This window comes from Drosophila ananassae, chromosome 2L (genome assembly GCF_017639315.1).
Source record: "Drosophila ananassae strain 14024-0371.13 chromosome 2L, ASM1763931v2, whole genome shotgun sequence".
Taxonomy (NCBI): Eukaryota; Metazoa; Arthropoda; class Insecta; order Diptera; family Drosophilidae; genus Drosophila; species Drosophila ananassae.
Genome location: NC_057927.1, coordinates 2,177,480 through 2,195,955, shown reverse-complemented (window position 1 = coordinate 2,195,955; position 18,476 = coordinate 2,177,480). Strand labels below are relative to the sequence as shown.

Here is an 18,476-nt window from a genome sequence, read left to right as displayed (position 1 = left end):
TGAAGCCAACAAAGCCATACGCAACAGAAAAGCATGAAATGAAGTTCAACCGAAATGGAAAAGAAGTGAAAGAAATAGGTTAGTACATTCATGTTGGCCACCAGCGCCCAACTCTTCTATAAAGTAATTGGATTTGGCATAAGGTAACGGCATTTACTCATCCTCCTCCTCCCTGAAGAGATATGTGCTCCAGTAGACCAGGTTGAATAGGGCGAAGACCAGCGGGAACGTGATCCGCGATATAACATCGATTCTCTTCGATCTAGAACATTGTCTTTGGGCATTAAACAAGTACGAAAATATAAATTAATTGATCATCTAGAGATTGGCTTTTTGATTTTTGTGATTTCTTGGTTTTTTGTTTTTAATAGACAGTTTTTTAAGATCGTTTTTTCGTTTTTAGAAACGTTTATTAGTTTCGAAAATATTTGGCAAAATAATTTGTTTGTTTTAAATGTGGGAAAAGCTACGTGCGAAAAACAAAAAGTGCGAAAACTGGGGAATAAAGATACTACATACAAAGGGGAAAGTACTGGGGGTAAGGATATTGAGTGATTCTATTACACTGAGAAATTGATGCCATATTAACGCATAATTTCAATTTATAAATAAATTTAAAAGGTTAATGGGCTTCATCTTAAGATCAATCGTTGAAATTTTTTGTTGTTTTGGTGAGATTATGAAGGGAAAGTTCAATCACAGTTTCTACAACCAAAATATTCAAATTTAAAACAAACAAATCACACACAAAATAATTGCAAAGCAAAGCATAACTTTTTGAATGGCAACCATAAGTGGTGCAGATTCAAAAGGGTTCAAAATCAATTAAAAAACAAATTGAAATGCAATTTTTTAATTTCACAAATACTTGAATTGGTTTCGGCAAGCAATTAAATCTCGTCATTGTTTTATTTGCAACAAAAGACAGCGAGCAAACAGAATTCAACGAACGGCAAGCAAGCGGCAGATATCGGGATTGGTTTTCATTTATTTTCTTTTCTTTTTTGTAACATATATATTTTTTGTCGTTTGGTTTTCTTTCACATTTTCAGGATATTCAATGACTGTAGTAGAGTTATGTGAGTTAGCAAAAAAGTCAACAAGAGTTAGTGAAAGAGATATACAGAGTAGAATAGTAAATGTTCACAACATCAAAAAGTAAATCCACCAACTACTACGGAACACAATGGGACTAAAAGTGATATCTACACGGGTGAGTTAGGGTTTTCGATTTGCTAATCGGAGGTTCTCGGGACCCCGTTAGTTACCTTGTTGGGAATTTGGAGAGCCAGGTCTTGCAGCAGTTGGGACGCTTTGGGGCCTGCATGTGCACCTCGCACTGGAGGCGCTTCTCGAGGGCCAGCGGATCGCCGGGGTGACGCACTAACGGTTTCTGTTGGCCGCCATGGCGAGTATATTGCGACGCCGTTTGACATGAAAGTTTCGATTGTATTCGAATGCAAATGGGGGATGGCAATGGTGACAATGGTGGTTGTAGTGGTGGCAGTGGCACAGGTGGTTGGGTGGTTCAGTCGGATGAAGTAATGCAATGGCATGTGCATAATTTGATTTAATTTCGTTGCAATTTTTCAATTCAATTCCGGTTGAGTGGTTTGTTTTGGTTGCCGGCGATGTTCAATGATGGTGGAAGGTTGGAGTTTCAGGGTTTTGTTTGATGTTGCAGGTTCAGTTTATTTGTGGTTAGTTGTTGTAAATTGGGGATGAGCACGTTTGAAAAAAGTTGTTGAATTTTGCATTTTTTTTTTGGTAGTTTGGTTTTGTTTTGTGGTAATAAAATAGAGGCAAATACAAAAGGAAATAGTTGTTTTAATAGTTTTATCATAATAATTCCGCGTTAGCCAATTAGATTTCGAAACAAGGAATATATAAATGAAAAAGAATACCCACAAGTCATTTAAAATAAGGTTTTCATGAGAAAATTCAAACGTTAAGATAATGTTTAAAAAAAGTGGGGAAATGGAGAAATAACTTTCATAAGAGAGCCCCGTTAAAACCAAAAAGCTGTTTAGGTTTGCAAAAAGAGATATATCAAGAGGTAAGTACCATTGCGAACGTTGCATTGCTATCTGTATCGAGCAGATCTGAAGCGGCATCTAAACTGGCCTGCTCCAGATCGCGGCGCTTCTTTTTCATATTCTCCTTATGCATGTCTGCGGCCCGATCCGTATATTTCATAGATACGCATGTGATAGAAGATGGTTGACAAGAATTTATTTGTTCCAAGGCAGTTGGGTAGGTGATGATGTTTATTTTGGGTTTTTTATGAATTTTTACAGGTAGTTTTTTAGGTGTGTTTTTTTTTGGTTTAGATGCACAGATTATACACAGTTATAGTTTAGACAGCGATAGTGTTAGTCGTGACAGAGATAGAGACAGGCAGAAAGAGAAAGATAGAGAGATAGTCACACATACAGAAAACGTTAAACGATTCGAAATGTCCACCAAATCAATTGAAAATCAACAAAAAAAAAAATGAGTGCAATTAGATCGATGATTGGGGGTCAGGGGTACACAGGTACGCAAGTACGCAGGATGGCAAAAATTAAAAGCAAATAATTATATAGTTGGGTTACCACAGGGGTCGGTTGATTAGCACATAGGTGGTTGTTATTTGCAAGCATTTGGGTTTTAGGTTTTTGTTTTTTTTTTGTTTGTTCACAACAACGAAGAACCGAAATGAAATTATTGCATTTCGAAAGGAAATTCGACCAATTAGTCAATGTTGATTTTTTCAAACGCGTTTCAAAGTTCATGGTCGGTGAAAAGCGAGTATTTGGGTGTGTTTGAGTGTTCGTATTGGAAATGTCGATGAATGGTGGGCGCGGACAATGAAACAAGAGAGTAAAACAAAAAACTGGATTAGTCGAAGATCGCAGAAATAAATCAGTTTGTGATTAGATAACAACGAGAAAGAAAATGAAAGTAAATCGATCAAAATTCTACGACTAAGCTCGAGTTTCGACCATTGCACAGACATACAGACTCTATAGACATGAATATTAGTCTATAGGTCTGTGCATATAGCCCGATATTTTGTTGTTGTGTGCCACATTGAGAAATGGGGTAGAGTATGCAGATCCTGCTGCAATGTTGTGAGAGTGGTATGCGAGTGTTGCTGTGTGTAAGTTCTTGTTGTTGTGTGAGTGGTTCTCTTATGTACAGTAGGCGTAGACATTTATATATGAAAATACTATATAGTTATATACGGTATATTCGATATCACTCAGTACAATAAAACAACAGTAAAAAAAGATAAACACCATCGATTAATTAACATTTATATGTTTGTTAAGAAGCATATCAAATCTCAATTACTAGCTTTATTCAAACCTGAACGGGAGGCATAGTTCACCAAGGCGAACTCTAGCAGAGCCCCGAACACGAAGGTCAGGCACACCCCTGTCCACACATCAATGGCCTTCGTGTATGACACGGGAGGCAGGGAGGCGTTAATGCCCGACGTCTGGGTGGCCATGGTCAGGAGTGTGGTCACACCTGCAACGTGTCGTACACAAAGCAAAAAATTATTAAACATAAATCCAAAGATTATATAAATAGGAACAAGAAATCAGTAGAAATATAACTAGTTGATGGGTGAATAAAATATAAAATGAAAACTCACCCAACGATACTCGAGCTGGCACTGCTCCTTGATCCAGCCAGAATGATACCCATGATACAATGACCAACATACAGCATGGTATATAAATTTGTATTAAGTAATATGAGAATTCTCGCTTGAATAGTAGATCGACTTTGAGGCAACTGTATTCACCTATGAGTATACAAGGTATATAAATTGTGTCAAACTCAAAATGTACGGGAGGATGTTTTAAAAAGTGGTTTAGATTTTTGGACAGTTTTTTTTCGTTCTGTTTAAATTTCATACACATATTTTCAGTATATACACACAGATAAGATATCCAATATATGATACAAAGAAATGCCATCCAATGAACAGAGAACATAAAAAGTGTCTTGCTCGCAAATTTTGCCAAGTAAAGAAATTAAAACACATTTACAGAAATTTTTTGTTATTTTTTTTGGGGTGGTAGAATGCTTTTTTTATTCTTTTTTTTTTTTGTTGGTATATACAAAAAGTAGGCCTTTTTAAAACAAAAAACAAAATAATGATTGGGTATAGACAGGAGTTGCGGGTAATAGGCGGAGGAAGTAAAAGTTTCAATATATTTACAGGAAAAATAAAGACGAAAAAATTAGATGGGTGGCTGGCGACACATAGACTGACAGAAAGACAGAGAGAGAGTTGAAAATTATAATATGAAATGAAAAATTGCATCATAGGCAAAAAGTATCAACATGAATTCAATTTTCTGACTTTTGCAACAAAAATCTTAACGGAAATGAAGTTCGACGGCTCTTGTGTACTGGTTTCTGGCATGTTGTTGTACTGATTTTTATTCTCATTCCGTTGGCTTCCGCTCGATAGGAACTGCCACGCCCCCTACCGAGCCGCACGCTCCTTGCCCCGCCCCCTGTGATTCGCCCACGCCCCTTTCTTGTGCTTCATTTCCGTTAATTTGTTGGCAAAGCGTTCCATACTCTTCAAGACAAAGTTGTTTATTATTTTACATTCTCATATTTTTTTTTTTAGCTATTTTGTTTTTTTGGGTATTTGGTTTTGTTGTTGAGATTTTTGCTCGGCATGAAGTTCATTAAATTTTCTTTCAGTATGTATCTGCATGTGGGGGCCTTCATTTTCCCCCCCGTTTGTATTTGACGGCTGCGTGTGTGGTTTATTTGCTCGGCTCTTTGGTCTCGACTGGGTATTTTTGGTATGGGATTGGGTCTGGGTCTGGGTCTTTGGTCTGAATCTGGATATTTCGCATCGCATCTGGAACATTTCGCACTGTGGCATTCGCAATGGCGTGGCTATGGCGATGGCGATGGCTTTGCCACTGCCTTTGGCTCGGTTTTGGCTCTGGCTTTAGGCCATCTCTCTGTTTGTTGGCCATCATCAATCAAACGACGAGGCTCTGGCCAGCTTTGATTGCCGACCGGCCAGTTCAAACTGTATGTATTTTGAGTTCGTTTATAGAGTTCATTCGCATCGCTCTTACATTCCGTTCAACGCTCATAGAAGATATAAAATTAATAAACTTTATGTGAGCAACTAGGTTCAAGGCGAGACAACTAAATTGCAACAACTACGCAACTTCTAAGTGGAAATAATCGTACTTGGTAGACATATATTAAATGTATATTTGAGCTAAAAGGTAATTTGATTTGGTTTTTGGTTATTTAGTTTGATAGAAAGGAGTTTCAGGCTCATGCTAATTTATTTGTTGATGAATAATGGAAGGGAGGAAGTGATGGCACTAATCAAACATTTCAAGCCATTCGATAATTGGTAAAGAATAAACAGCAAACAAACTTCCTAGTCAGCAGCTAAATGATTTCGGCTAGGTGGGCTTTCCACTGGATAAATACTGAACGAATACTTGGCAAAATAATCACAAACAATGGCTCCTCTGTTTGCTCCGGCTGCCGCAAAACTATCCTAATATGCTGACACACAGTTTTCCAACTCACTGAAAAAGAAGCCCTGCCCTCCTGTTTGCTTTTACTTTGCATTCACTGCCACATCCGTATCTGCAATCTTCGCCAGCATCTTTAGTGCACTGCCGTCTTTGTGCAAGTTTAAACAACGTCGAAGACAATTTCCTCGATTAATTTACTTTCCGCACGGCTTTTGCCATTTTTTCCATTTTCCGTTTCGCATTTGATGGAGGGGGCCTCCAAGCCCCTTTATCGCCCGCCCCACTGAATAGTTGTTCGCCAAGGTAAACATTTACTTAAAGCGCGCGCAGATTTCAAAGTGCTCATAAAAAACGGCAAGGTAAACGTAAAACGATGTCCCTGTATTTGCCTGTGGGTCTGTGTGTGCGATTTTGTATTTGTTTGAGTGGCGGCAAGTGTGTGTGAGTGTGTGAATTACATCGTAAAACGTTGGTTCTATGCGTTTCGGGCATTGATAACGGCCCAAAACGATATGCTCATTGAAATGGCGCATGTGTAAACGGCATCTTATGAAATTCGCTATATATTTATATATATAAGCTTATATGTATATTGCATGTTTGGGTGTGGGTAATTGAGAGTGTATAGTATAGTATAATATGTGTGCTAGCTTATGAAAGCGTGTGTGTGTGTGCCATCAAGTGGTTATGGAGCAGTTTTTAATATTTTCCAGTTGGGACCCAACGTTTACGATATTGTACAAGCTAAAGTTAAACCACTTGGCATGCAATCTCTGAGGAACGGTTATTTATAAATGCAAACGAAATACGCAACCAGCGAGTAAACGAGTCAAGCCAGAGTATGTTACTAAAAGTTAGGAAAATATTTAAATATCCGAGTTTAAAGACTCGGAGACAAAGAAACACGGCTCGAACACACATACGGAACGGGTGGTACTTACCCGTGTTGGTTTTACTGTTGCAGTAATCAGTCAGAAACTTCTCCAGAGTGAAGCGAGGTAGGTGTAAGTTCTTAACCACCTGCACAGGATCGCCCTCCTTCCACAGGAAGACCAAGTCATTGGTGGTCCAGCCGTCTAGGGGGTTTAAATAAATGTACACTTAATCACTTTGAAACAAAACATTTAATCAGCCCAACTATGTATATTGATTACTTCAAATGTTACTACTAGAGACCTTCCATGAACATAAATCAATCGAATAGTACTTACAACTCGCCATACGTAGTGAACAGATCTGTCTATCCAACGGATATAGTTTCAAGTTCATTGGACAGGCCAATGTTAGAGAAATACGTATACTATATAGCACTGAGCCGTTCGGAAAGATGCGTATATAAACATTGGGCATGATGATGTTGTGAAAGTGTCCCTCCTTCTCATTCGAGAAGAAAAGATCGGGCATCCACACACGGTTCGCCTCCGTTAAAGTCAAATACTTCAGGCGTCCTAAAGGAAGCAAAAGCATAAATCACTATATCCATTTAAAGATATTTTTTCCTTTTAGCTCACCTTGAATATCGTCGAATTTCAGACGTTCATCCGTCCACTGTTCACGGAAGGTTAACTGCACACTGTACTCCTGAGGTGGCGAAAGTAGATGGTTTTTAAGTGGTGCGGGTGGTGCGAGTGGTTGGCAAAGGTAAACTCTCATTAGTAGACGAAGTTAAATGGTATTATTTGGGGGATTCAATCTCAACTACAATGCAAATTTAGGTTTGGCGAATTGAAAAGAGATTTTCTTTCAGAGGGTTCTTATTCTTATTCTTTTGCTTTTGGTTTCTTTTGAAGATTGTGTGAATAGAGAGAGATGTTTTCAATTTGGGGTGGCTTGCAGTTCGATTTATTTAATTCAATTTAATTTTTGGTTTTTTTTTTAAATTTTATTTTTGGAGGGGCTTTAGCTTTACTTTTGCAAAGATTGTTTTTGTTTGAGTATGAAATTGCGAGCAAGGCGTGGCGAAGTATTTGTTGGTTGGCATGTTTTGCAGAGTGGGTATATATTGATAATTGTATATATTTTTATATATATAGTATAATGGTTAACTGTCGTTTGGCTTGGGTATCTGCTAGTTTGTTAACATGTTCCCCGGCACTGGTCCGGCTGATGGTATATTTTGTCTATGTCATGTCTATTAAATATTTAATATTTGCCCAAAATGCAACAAAATGCCACATGCGACGTGTTTTACACACATGAATTTTTTAAAACAGGCAAGCAAGCTAAAAGCAGGCAAAAACACGTCAATATAAAACCAAAACGAGCAATCAGAGTGGAGAAAAGCCAGGCATCTTACGCATATTTTGGCACAGTTGTACACTTTCCTTAAAAATAAATTTTACATATTAATATCTTAAAGAAATAAGGTTTTATATTACATAAATAATGCCCTAAAAGTAAGCCGAACATAAAAAATGTTTTACAGGCAGAAGCTCTAGGATTTATTTTATGATTAAAAAAAATTTAAAAATAGAGAGATTTTAAAAAATAATCATGCTAACACGGAAAATGGCATGCCATTCCATAGGAAATTGGACTTTTTTAAACAAGAATCTGGGTTTTTAATAATAATTCCAACTAAATCCAACTAAAATCGCACCGAAATCCTATTTATTTTAATAAGCTGCGACTTCTGTTTCAATATTTTCTCATAAAAAAATTACATAATAGAATTTTTTGTCGTAAACACATGCCAGTAAAGACTTGTGAAAACAAATAAATTTGAATAATTATTACAAATAATTGGTTCTCTCCATTTGTATGCAGCGAAAAGTGACGTAAATGAAATGTTTTTAATTTTTTTGTACCAGCTTTTTGCTGTCGGGGCTATCCGCTTTTTATCGTTGTTTTCCTGACAGCGGAAACCAATCTGGACAAATGGAGACCGTGAATGGCGGATTTCCCCTATAGTTTTTCTGTTCTCGCTGGCATGATATATAGTACGATATCTCTTAGCTTGTACTTAAAATTAGACCTGTCATAGTGCCTAAATGGAAATGAATCCTGATGTTTCGTTAGCTTCTGTGTGGCAAGCTTGTGTGCTATTGATTTCATTGGTCCTCGGAACTGTTTTAGAAACAAGGTGGCTGGAAATGATGAGGTAAAGGAAAAGAACCGAACCGAATGAAACCGAATCGAATGGAACGGAACTTAACTGAATGAGCTGGGTGTGAGCAGCGTATTGTGAGCTGTGTTTGTAATGGGTGTTAGTGTCGTTGGTGTCGTTTTGCGGTGGTTCTTGACTTAAGCCTTAAGCCTAGCCTACGTTAAAGCTAAAACTTAGTTCATAAACTCGTGGTTTCAATCACTCTCACCGGCAGTACACTTCCACTGGAAGTGGAGACAAAGCAGTTGTAAGCTTAGAGTTGGCTTAAACTTTAAATCAACAAAGGTGGAGAAAACGAATAACTGTTTGAATTTGTTCATGTACAGAAGGAGATAGTTGCGGATATTTTTATTTTGATTATATATATATTACAGTTAGATACATTTATATTTTTTACATCGTTTTGCTTGCTTACATTGTACAGGTTGCAGATAAAAAAAAACAATATACAATTTCCACTGACACAGACCGGAAGAGCCGTCGCAACAGACTCGTTTGGGGTTATGTATTATACAACCTCCTACACCCCATACAAACACACTTATGGTTAGGGACATTTATAATTAATGCAATTATTTAATAGGCCCAAAGTACTGGATACTGGGTACTGAACATGGTTAACTTTTGTAGACACACACACGCACGCACATATACAGCAAAGTGAGAGAAAGCGCATTGGATTTTATTGAATTTTTGTAGTGAAAATAGTTGTGGTGGTTTTGTTCTTGTTGTTGCAGTACTTGAGCCGGGACTCACCATTTTGTAGTCGTCTATTTTCGAAATGGAGCGCAGGTACATGTTGACTTTCACAATTGTCGCCAAATTCGCTAAAATCAATCATCATATCAAAATCTTTTCTTGGCTTAGCAATCGATTTCCTCGACACTCCCACTGTGATGAATACGGCCTTAACTTATTTTTTCACTTACTGGCTAACTACAATAGCATAATTTTTAGAGCTTACAACTATCTCTTAAATGCTAGATACTATTTTTTGATGAATTTTATGTGTGAACGTGAAGACTGAAACGAAATAATAAAACCATAACACAATGAAATGGTAAATGGTAAAAATCAATCGAATGTGTGGGGAAAAATGTCTGCATGGATCTCATTGAAAAATGAAATGTGTCTTTGCTTGTTTTATTTTTTTCAATTGATGTTCGCGTCAATAAAGCCATAAAAAATGTATTCAGCTTTTAGCTAATTGAATTTTTATATTCTCGATTATTTGATTGTGTGTTACCAAAAGTACTTTTTAAAAAAAATACATGCCGCACATTTTAATAAAGATTTCCTTTTTTGAATAGAACCGATTTATCAAATTTTGCCTTTAAATGAAAATTTGTGTATCCTGCCGATTGAGTTAGATTAGCTTTATTTTTTTGGTAAGTGCACTAAAAAAATAGCCAAACGATTTATAATTGGATTGTCATGTTTTACAAGGGATTTTCCTGAGTTTTAATGGAAGAGTTAGGGCCAAATAATAGTTTGGGGATGGAAACACCACATACAAAGCACACGATTATAATGAACAATTCACATTTGAATTAATAGTTTCACTAAGTACATAGAATACCATAATTTAAATTAATTTTTTATTTAGCATATAATTTTTATTTTTTTTGTTGTATAGTAAGCAAATGGAATAATTGAAAATAAATATGTATGTAATTATTATTAATCCGATGCTAAATAAATGGTTTTCACCAGTCATCACAGTTATAAGTAATTCGATATCAGATTAGTGATTAATTAATTAACAGTATTTAAAATTTAAAATTTGTACAGAAAGCTTGAGAGAAGTACAAAAGAAATAATCTAGTTGGGCTATAAAATGTTTTCAAATAAATAGATAAAGAGCGATAGATAGTGAAAGACAGAGACAGAGAGACTGTGTAGAAACGAGATCCAAAAAGACATTTTTTCATCATGTTTTGTATTCATTAAAAGTTTATGTTGCTTTGCTACAAAACAGTAAGATATTTGTTTTATTTTACATAATTTTTGAGAAATGAGAAATAAGGAGAATGCAAGTGAGAGATTTTGAATTACCAATGCAAACTGACAAAGAAAGACTCTAATTTTAAATGCAATTAACTCATGGGCAAACCAATTAGATAATTTTGCTTTTGTTCTAACAACTTAAATTAAGACGAACCTTACTTAAATTATATACGAAAATCAAATACGAAAATCATATCACATCGATAGTCAACGGAACAAAGAAGTATGTATTATTAATTCCAATATCAGATATATAGTATAGTACGAATGGCGTATAAGTAATATTTTTCATGTTTATACATATATATTTTTGTTTCATTTGCAGTGTTTTGATTGCTTTTCCGACGCCTAACAGCAGTAACTCGAGTGAAGAGAGCAGAACAACGCCTGGCACAGAAATGGGGGACCGAGCAAAAGTTTGGAGTGACCGGGAAGGGACTTGGTGAACCAGGGAAGTGCCCTGGGAAATCGCCTAGAGAGGGATACGAACGACAAGAGCATCCACTTCCGGTCAAGGGTGTGGTGTTTGATTTTCTAGCTGGGGTTTTTATTTTCTGTTCTTAGTTTTGGATTTGATTTGGAAGTTTGGAGGCGCGGACTTACCATGGTTACATCATCGATTTTCGATATACTTCTAACGAATATGTTGACGCGCACCACAGCTGGACCATCTGGGGGCGATACATGATAGATAGACATATTCACCGATTTGCACAATACTTTCAATGTTAATATACAACAAATTTTTAACAGCTGCCGCAAGGTCCAACCCCTAAAAACAAACTTAAAATGACCATCCCATCTCTTTCGCACCCATATTTGGCAGTCCTTATGCCTTTATGCTGCCGCTCTGTAATAAAGTTTTATTTTATAGCTTCTCCTCCCGGTTGTTGTTCTCCTTTTTGTGCTTACTTACTAGGATACAAAAGTTACTAAGCAAGTTCGCTTCCAGTTTTGCTTACAAAGCTAAGCTAAGTCAAAGAATGTTTTCTTCCGATTTTTGTTTCGTTTTGTTTGCGTTTTTTATATACCTAAGTTAAGCTAGAATTTATGTACGTAACTAAAGTTGCGTTGTTTTGTCTATGAGTTGTTTTTGTGACCTTCGAGGGGTGGCTTATTCCGGGGGATCGGGTATAATCTAGGTATGCTGGGTGGGGGAGGGTTTTCATGTACATATGTATCTATGCATGGTATGTATGTGCGTGTGGGAAAGTGAAAAAGTACAAGAGATTCTGTGTCTTTTGCTTCGAAATGCCAGGGAGTCAGAGAATGGCATCGATTGTGCTAATTGATATGCCTTAATAGTTAATATTTATTTAGCTGGTAAATATATTGGCTGGATTGGACTATATTTATATATATTTATATGTCATATTTATTGACCATTATCAGTCGGTGATTCATGTGGCTATATGTGTGAATATGTGACTCTGTGGCACTACTCTCAAATATTTATGTTTCCTTTACATTATTAATGATGTCATTACTACGGTAAAAGTCACCAAGACAACAACAAAATTAACTGTGAATGAAATCAAAACTTTATTTTTAATTAAAATGAAAAAGTCAAACGAAAAAAAAGTAAACACTTGAAACACGGGCGATGTGGGCAATTGATTGTCAGGTATTGAATGAATCGATTTTAAATGCCGAACACATGTACGTATACGTAATATTTATAAATTTCTTATTTTACAGCAAAAAAATTACAGAAAATTTGAAAATGTTGTCTGCCCAGCGAAGGATAGTACACATAGTTAGTTGTGAGTGTGAGGAAAAAAAATGATTAGCTTCCTTTTTTCGTGGGTGGCCAATCGGAAGAGTGCCCCGATAAGTAGGCAACACATTTTAATATTTTGGTAGGAAATTCATGAATGCAGGTGAAAACTTTATTTTGCTTTTTGGCTGTAAGACTTAAATGAAATACAAAGAACGCCGTTTCTAGAACAACAGAACAGAAAGTTACAAACAGGAAGGACAGGTACTGGAACAATCTGCCGTAAATGTGGCCAAAATCAAACGCAAATACTTAGCATCAGATGGTATATACGCAAATATATATATATGAATGTATATATAGAATGATTTCAGAGAAATAGAGAACGAGTCAACACAAAACGCAAAAACAAATGGGTATGTTTGTGTGTGTGTGTATGTGGCTGCAAATGTAAGTGTAAGGGTGTAGGTGTGCAAGTGTGTTGGCTATAAGTTTCGAGTATGTGTGTTTGTGTTCAAGTTGCAAGAGCAGCACGCTATAAAAGACAACTTTCGTGTTTTCTAATTTCATGACCAGAAGAAGGCAGTGTGAAATAGCAAGAGAGAGTGTATAAGACAGATAGAGAGCACAAGAATCAGAGCTGGGGTCTAGGGTTAGGGGTCATTCTATCGATTTCGAACTCAAATTTCGTTTATCGAATTGTCTGGCTGCGTTTCAGGGCGACTTACCATTTTAATATCACTAATCGTCATAATACTGCGTACGAATAGATTGATTCTGACTATGGCGGGACCATCTGGCATAAAGTTTGGTTTAGACGTGAGTTTTTCGACGTTAAAGTAAACGGGTTAACTTATGGATCTGATCTAACTATTCTAATTAACTCAGCGATCTCAGCTGCACACTAAGCTAAATGATTTTGTTTTTTTATTATTGGAATTTAACTTAGGCAGAGGCTTACAGTAGCTAAACTTTGAATAATTTTCACATAGATCTATATAATTATATAGTAAATATCTATTACCAATCAGATTTGAAATCATTGAATCAGCAATTAAAAAAAATTAACAAAAGTGGTTAAAGGTGTTCACAACAAAACTTAGTTAAAGTTAATAAAGATTCGGTTATAAACTATTTGGTAAAAATTGGTCTGGTTCTCACCTGTTCCGTTAATTCCAGATGGTCGTATTCGGGCATCATATTTGCCTGCACCTAAAATTTGATCTAAGACTTTTTTCTCCTTTTCTCGGAAATTTATTTTGGCATTATTTGCTCTGAAATCAGGATATGGATAGGTACGCATGTATAATTTTATCAATGTTTGCTTCGGTGTAGTTGGACAAATTTTAGAAAAATGTTTATTTTAATTGTTATTGAAGTAGTTTTTGGAAAAAAACATTAGCTGACAAATTGTTAGTATTTTCGCTCGATAAATCGCATAAACCAAAAGAGTTGCATATAATTTACAGCAATTGTTTTTTTTTTCTGTTGATTTTATTAAAACATATATGTTATATACAAATTGGTGGGAAGTGCGGGTTGGTTGGTGGTTTCATTATCGTATTCGTATTCGTTATCGTTATCGTTGTTATTATACACTGTCGCACTTATCAAAGCCAAGGCAAAGTCATATATGTAGAAGCTGACTCCAACCTCGACTTGAGCGTAAATAATTCCAAAATTTATGCTCCGACAAAAAATTACACGAAAATTAATTACATTTTAATGAGGTGTCCTTGTTGAGTGGTTGCAAGAGTGTGTGTGAGAGACTTGGCTATGCAAATTCAAGTGGATGAAGGCGACTACAAATATTGGGCGTGTCACTTTTAAAATCAGCAACAACTGAAAAGGCAACTACGGCTCATAACTACTCTACTAATGTGATGCTGAAGCGGATATGCCGATGTATGTATAATCATGCATATATGTACACTGAAAAGTTTTCATAATATTATACATATAAAATTGTATTTTCTGTTGGAAAAATAAATTTTTTATTTTTGAAACATATTTTAACAACTGCGCTTGTTTTTCTTTCAATGCATATATATGCTGGTATATATCGACTTGCCTCTTTATAACTGGGCGTGGCATGGCCAAATTAACGACAATTGTATGTAAATCGCATTTTGAATGCCACTTCCTGCCCAAGTGCAGTGTGAACACGCGAAACAAGAGGCGCGCGAAGAATTAAACACAAAAAAAAAACAGAAAACAAGTGGAAAATAAATGGTAAGTGGAGCGGGCGACGAAATTATGAAGCGGTTAACTTTTTGCAGCTACTGTATGCGAGTGGTGTGGTGTTTCTCAGAATGCAGAAAAAAATAAGAGTCAGGTACTTACAGTGAAGCACTGCACAGGCTGGCAAAGTAGAAAATCGCCCAGAAAAAGTGTCCGCTGCCCATTTTTAGGGTGGTGTGCGAAGCGTCCTTGTTTGATGGGCGTGGCAGCCTTGTGGTGCAAGCTGAAATATATAAGCAGTTAACATATACCATCTGAATAGACAGCCACACACAATTTAATGCCTAATACGAAAGTGCTTATTAAATAATCTCGGCAAACGCCTAGAGTTCCGATTCGTCCCACTTTACCTGGCCATGGCCAGCCCCTAAATGGGAAATCAAATTAGGCCAATTAACATGCCATTTGGCCAATCTGTTTCGATGCATCAAATGCATCTAATTCTAGTGGTGATTGTTGTTGTATGGCTATGGCTGCTACTCAATTTACGCCATTGTCGGGCTTGTGTATGGCAAATGTGGCCATAATTTCAATTGAATTTACTTCATGCTCCTGGGCCACACTTCAGGCGGAAATTGAAAATTTAAAAGGTCTTGACACCGTAATGCAGCTTTAATCTGTTGCCCAGGGAATCCATTAAGTTGCCAGGGCATTCATGAAAAATGCAAATTGCAATCGCAGCTCAACGCATTCATTCCACTACAAAAGACTGTTCAATGGAATGTCTGTTGTCCCTTCAGCTGAATGATAAATGCTCTTTCAAATGCATTCCGTTTTTGCTTTCAGGTGCTTAGTTTATTAGAATCGATGTATTTCATCTTTTGTACTGAAATTCTTAAGAAATTCTTTGCAAAAGGTTAACTTAAATTATTTCCTTTCATCCCCTTAAAGGGACCAATTGTGTGTTATTTGATGAATGCCTGGCCGTAATAAACATCTATTATTATTACCTATTAATGGCTAGTTAAACAGATGACATAAGCCAATAGTCTGACCATATACCCTTCAAAAAACACATTCGAATGACCTGCTTCTCGCTTTCATTTTGCAACAATCATTATGGTTGGAGCATTTAAAACAATGCCAACAATGGCCGGCAATATCCCTGATATATATGTATCGGCTGACCACCACCCGAATTTGCAGGACGAGCGGACGGACGGACGAACGGAGGATGCAAAGTACCGAGCTCAGAATGCCGAATGCAAAATGCGTGTGCGAATATTGGAATCGAATTAATCCTTTATAAGCATTTTTCTCCACTCCGGTAGCCGACGTGCTGTGCATGGGCGATAAGTGCGTGCGGTGATGGCATGCCACGCCCATTTTTGACGCCCACCCCCGTCCAGGCCAAGGATTGCCACACTCACAGGCCCACACTGGAACATTGGCATGGCCATGACCGAGTCGAGCATTCACAGTTGTTGCTTTGTGGGCATACTGCAGGATCCCCATGCAAATAATCAATTTGTCGAAATGGGAATGGGAATGGGAATGGGTCTGGGAATGAAAATGGAAATGCCAATGGAAATGGGCACATCGAATTTGGGGTTTTTGGTATGGCAACAGGCTGGCAGGTTGGCAGGCTGGCTGGTTGCAGAAATTTGCATTCGGGCTGTGTTAATTTGCTGCTACTGTGCCTGCAATTTTGTGCCATAAATACTGGCTCGCACACATGGTTGCTGCAACAAAAAGGTTGCTGCGAAAAAAAAATACAAAATACAAAACAGCAACATTGCTGCTAAGTTGAGGACATGGACCCGGGTGGTCCTGGGGCTTCCTCGTGCATTCTCGTGCATTTTTTTTCTCCCCATTTTACTACATTTTTTGGCCAGCTGTCAAAGAAAGTTAACAATGCGACTGCGACTGCCAAATGTCCCACATTTGCAGCTTGCCAAGCAGTTGGCGCCAATCTCCCCGGTCTCCCCGGATAGCCCCAAAAGGCCTCCCGGCCTCCAACCCACGAATCCCTCTAGAGCCTCTCCTTTGTATCCATACCTCCTGCTGACTGTGTGTATGGTGTAAATGGGTTTACTTTTATTTCATTTGTCTGTGCGTGAGTGTGCTGCGTATGGTATGTGTGCTTGTATTCGTATTTGTTTCTGTATTTGTGTTTGTGTCAAGTCGACACACTTTTGAGCTTGGCAATGTTTTCACTGTTCCCCGCCAACAATAAAAGCAACAACAACTCTCGGGCGCTTGTCTACCTCAGCTACCAACGTCTTTGAGCCATTCTAGCCGCTTGTTGTTGCCAAGTCGCAAGTTGAATGAACGTGGCAACTGGGTGAACGAAAAAAACAAACAGTTCCTACACCTTGAAGAATGACAAGGATTGGATAGAATTTGTAGCTTTTGTAGCTGGGTTTATTTAATAAGGAAGACTTATTAATTTAAAAAGCCAAAAGATGTATAACGTTACTTCAGGATCAACTTTCTTAAGACACAGATGAAAGTGCTTGAAATTGTTTCTGTTTTATGTAACAATTGAAGTATAAATAGATATCTCTATCCATAAATATGTCTCTATATATATAAATAAATCTATCTCTTTATAAATATCTCTATCTATCTATATAAATATGTATAAATTTTAATATATTTTCTTTTCTAAAGTTGAATGTAAGCTTTGCTCATCTTCATTGTTATTCTGCAAGAATCGTAAATCTAAATTTTTAAAGTAATGCCTGGGAATGGGATTTCTATGGATTTTGTTGGACTTAGATGCGGCACTTGACTTATAGCTTCCTTGATCCCCTCTTGGGCATAATTTCTCGCAGTGTTGTGTCCAAAAGAGGAATCTCTCGCATACAATCACATCCTCATACAGTCATATATATTTTTTGCGTTTTATGCCGCTCAGCGGCGCTTGTAGCTCGTTATGTTGATTGGATTTTGTGCCGCCCGCACCAGAAAGTAGTACACACACTCACACTCACACCCAAACACACACACACATGTACTATGTACATGTACCGAAACACACAATTTCATATAGAGCCCACACACGCACACTATTAAGGCACTTGCTGAATAAAGTCAAGTGTTGTGGCTGTGTGTGAGTGAGTGTGTTGATGGGTGTGTGGGTGTGGGTGCGTGCCATAAAGCTGGATTCATTTTGTTTCTGCTGTTTTTGTTGTTGTTGTTTTATTTGCTGCCCTTACGCTTTGCTCCTCGTTTTATGTATGCAAAAAAATTTTACACTCTCGTTTTCGCAATATGATTTTGTTTCTCTCTTCCTGGCTCTCGTTCGCTTTATTTTCCTGCTAAATTGTAAGTAAGTGGGCTTAGTAGCATTTTGCCGTTTAGGACTCTTTCCCCAGTCGTCAGACTTACATACATGTGAGTGTTTCTGTGTGTGTGTGGGTCTGACATTTTGCAGCTCTAGGATTTGCATAAAGCTCACCTCAGTCGAGGCGACTTAACTTTAACAGTTTGATAAACATTGAATCCAGGTGCGAATGTGGGTGCCTGCCGGAGTACCGGCCTGCCCATGTGTACCCAGTTCACAGCCAAAGCAAAACAACAGCTGATGACACTTTTGGGCCACCAAACTGAAAGGCCAAGCAACCAGGAGGCGGATATGCGAGTGAAAGGTCAAAGTGCGTTGCGTGCAAGGGGAGGATGAACGAACATCAGCTATCCTTTGGCCTTGAAGTACAAGATTGGAGGAACTTTCGAGCCCAAGATTTTATTGATTTATCAAAAATAATTGCATTTGCTTTGGTAAAATAATTACTGCCCACAGTTGGCCTTAGAAATCTGCAAAAGTATTAAATATTTTCGATATATATCAGCTTTCAGCTTTTGGAGCGAAAAGAGAAAATAGATTTGTTCGAGAATCAAATTTCGCAACTTTTCGCACTCATATCGCCAACGTGAAGCC

The 18,476-nt window shown here is 37.4% G+C and overlaps 1 protein-coding gene across 7 annotated transcripts in view; it reads right to left on the bottom strand.

The window, feature by feature from the left end:
• LOC6500398 (glutamate-gated chloride channel) overlaps window positions 1-18,476 on the bottom strand; it is a 33,924-nt gene that overhangs the window by 1,896 nt on the left and 13,552 nt on the right. Inside the window, exons 2-12 of one of the 7 annotated variants that reach the window (XM_032450002.2) lie at window positions 14,696-14,816; window positions 13,514-13,626; window positions 11,239-11,306; window positions 7,034-7,103; window positions 6,734-6,970; window positions 6,464-6,598; window positions 3,644-3,796; window positions 3,337-3,516; window positions 2,066-2,171; window positions 1,269-1,427; window positions 158-274 (exon numbers count right to left, since the gene is read on the bottom strand). In XM_032450002.2, the coding sequence (XP_032305893.1) occupies window positions 158-274; window positions 1,269-1,427; window positions 2,066-2,171; window positions 3,337-3,516; window positions 3,644-3,796; window positions 6,464-6,598; window positions 6,734-6,970; window positions 7,034-7,103; window positions 11,239-11,306; window positions 13,514-13,626; window positions 14,696-14,757 (1,400 nt within the window). In that variant the 5' untranslated portion in view covers window positions 14,758-14,816. Of the gene's footprint in view, window positions 1-117; window positions 275-1,268; window positions 1,428-2,065; window positions 2,172-3,336; window positions 3,517-3,643; window positions 3,797-6,463; window positions 6,599-6,733; window positions 6,971-7,033; window positions 7,104-9,384; window positions 9,558-11,238; window positions 11,307-13,080; window positions 13,187-13,513; window positions 13,627-14,695; window positions 14,817-18,476 lie in introns of those variants that run through there. The other 6 variants (XM_032450004.2, XM_032450003.2, XM_032450008.2 and 3 more) reach the window with 6 other exon arrangements.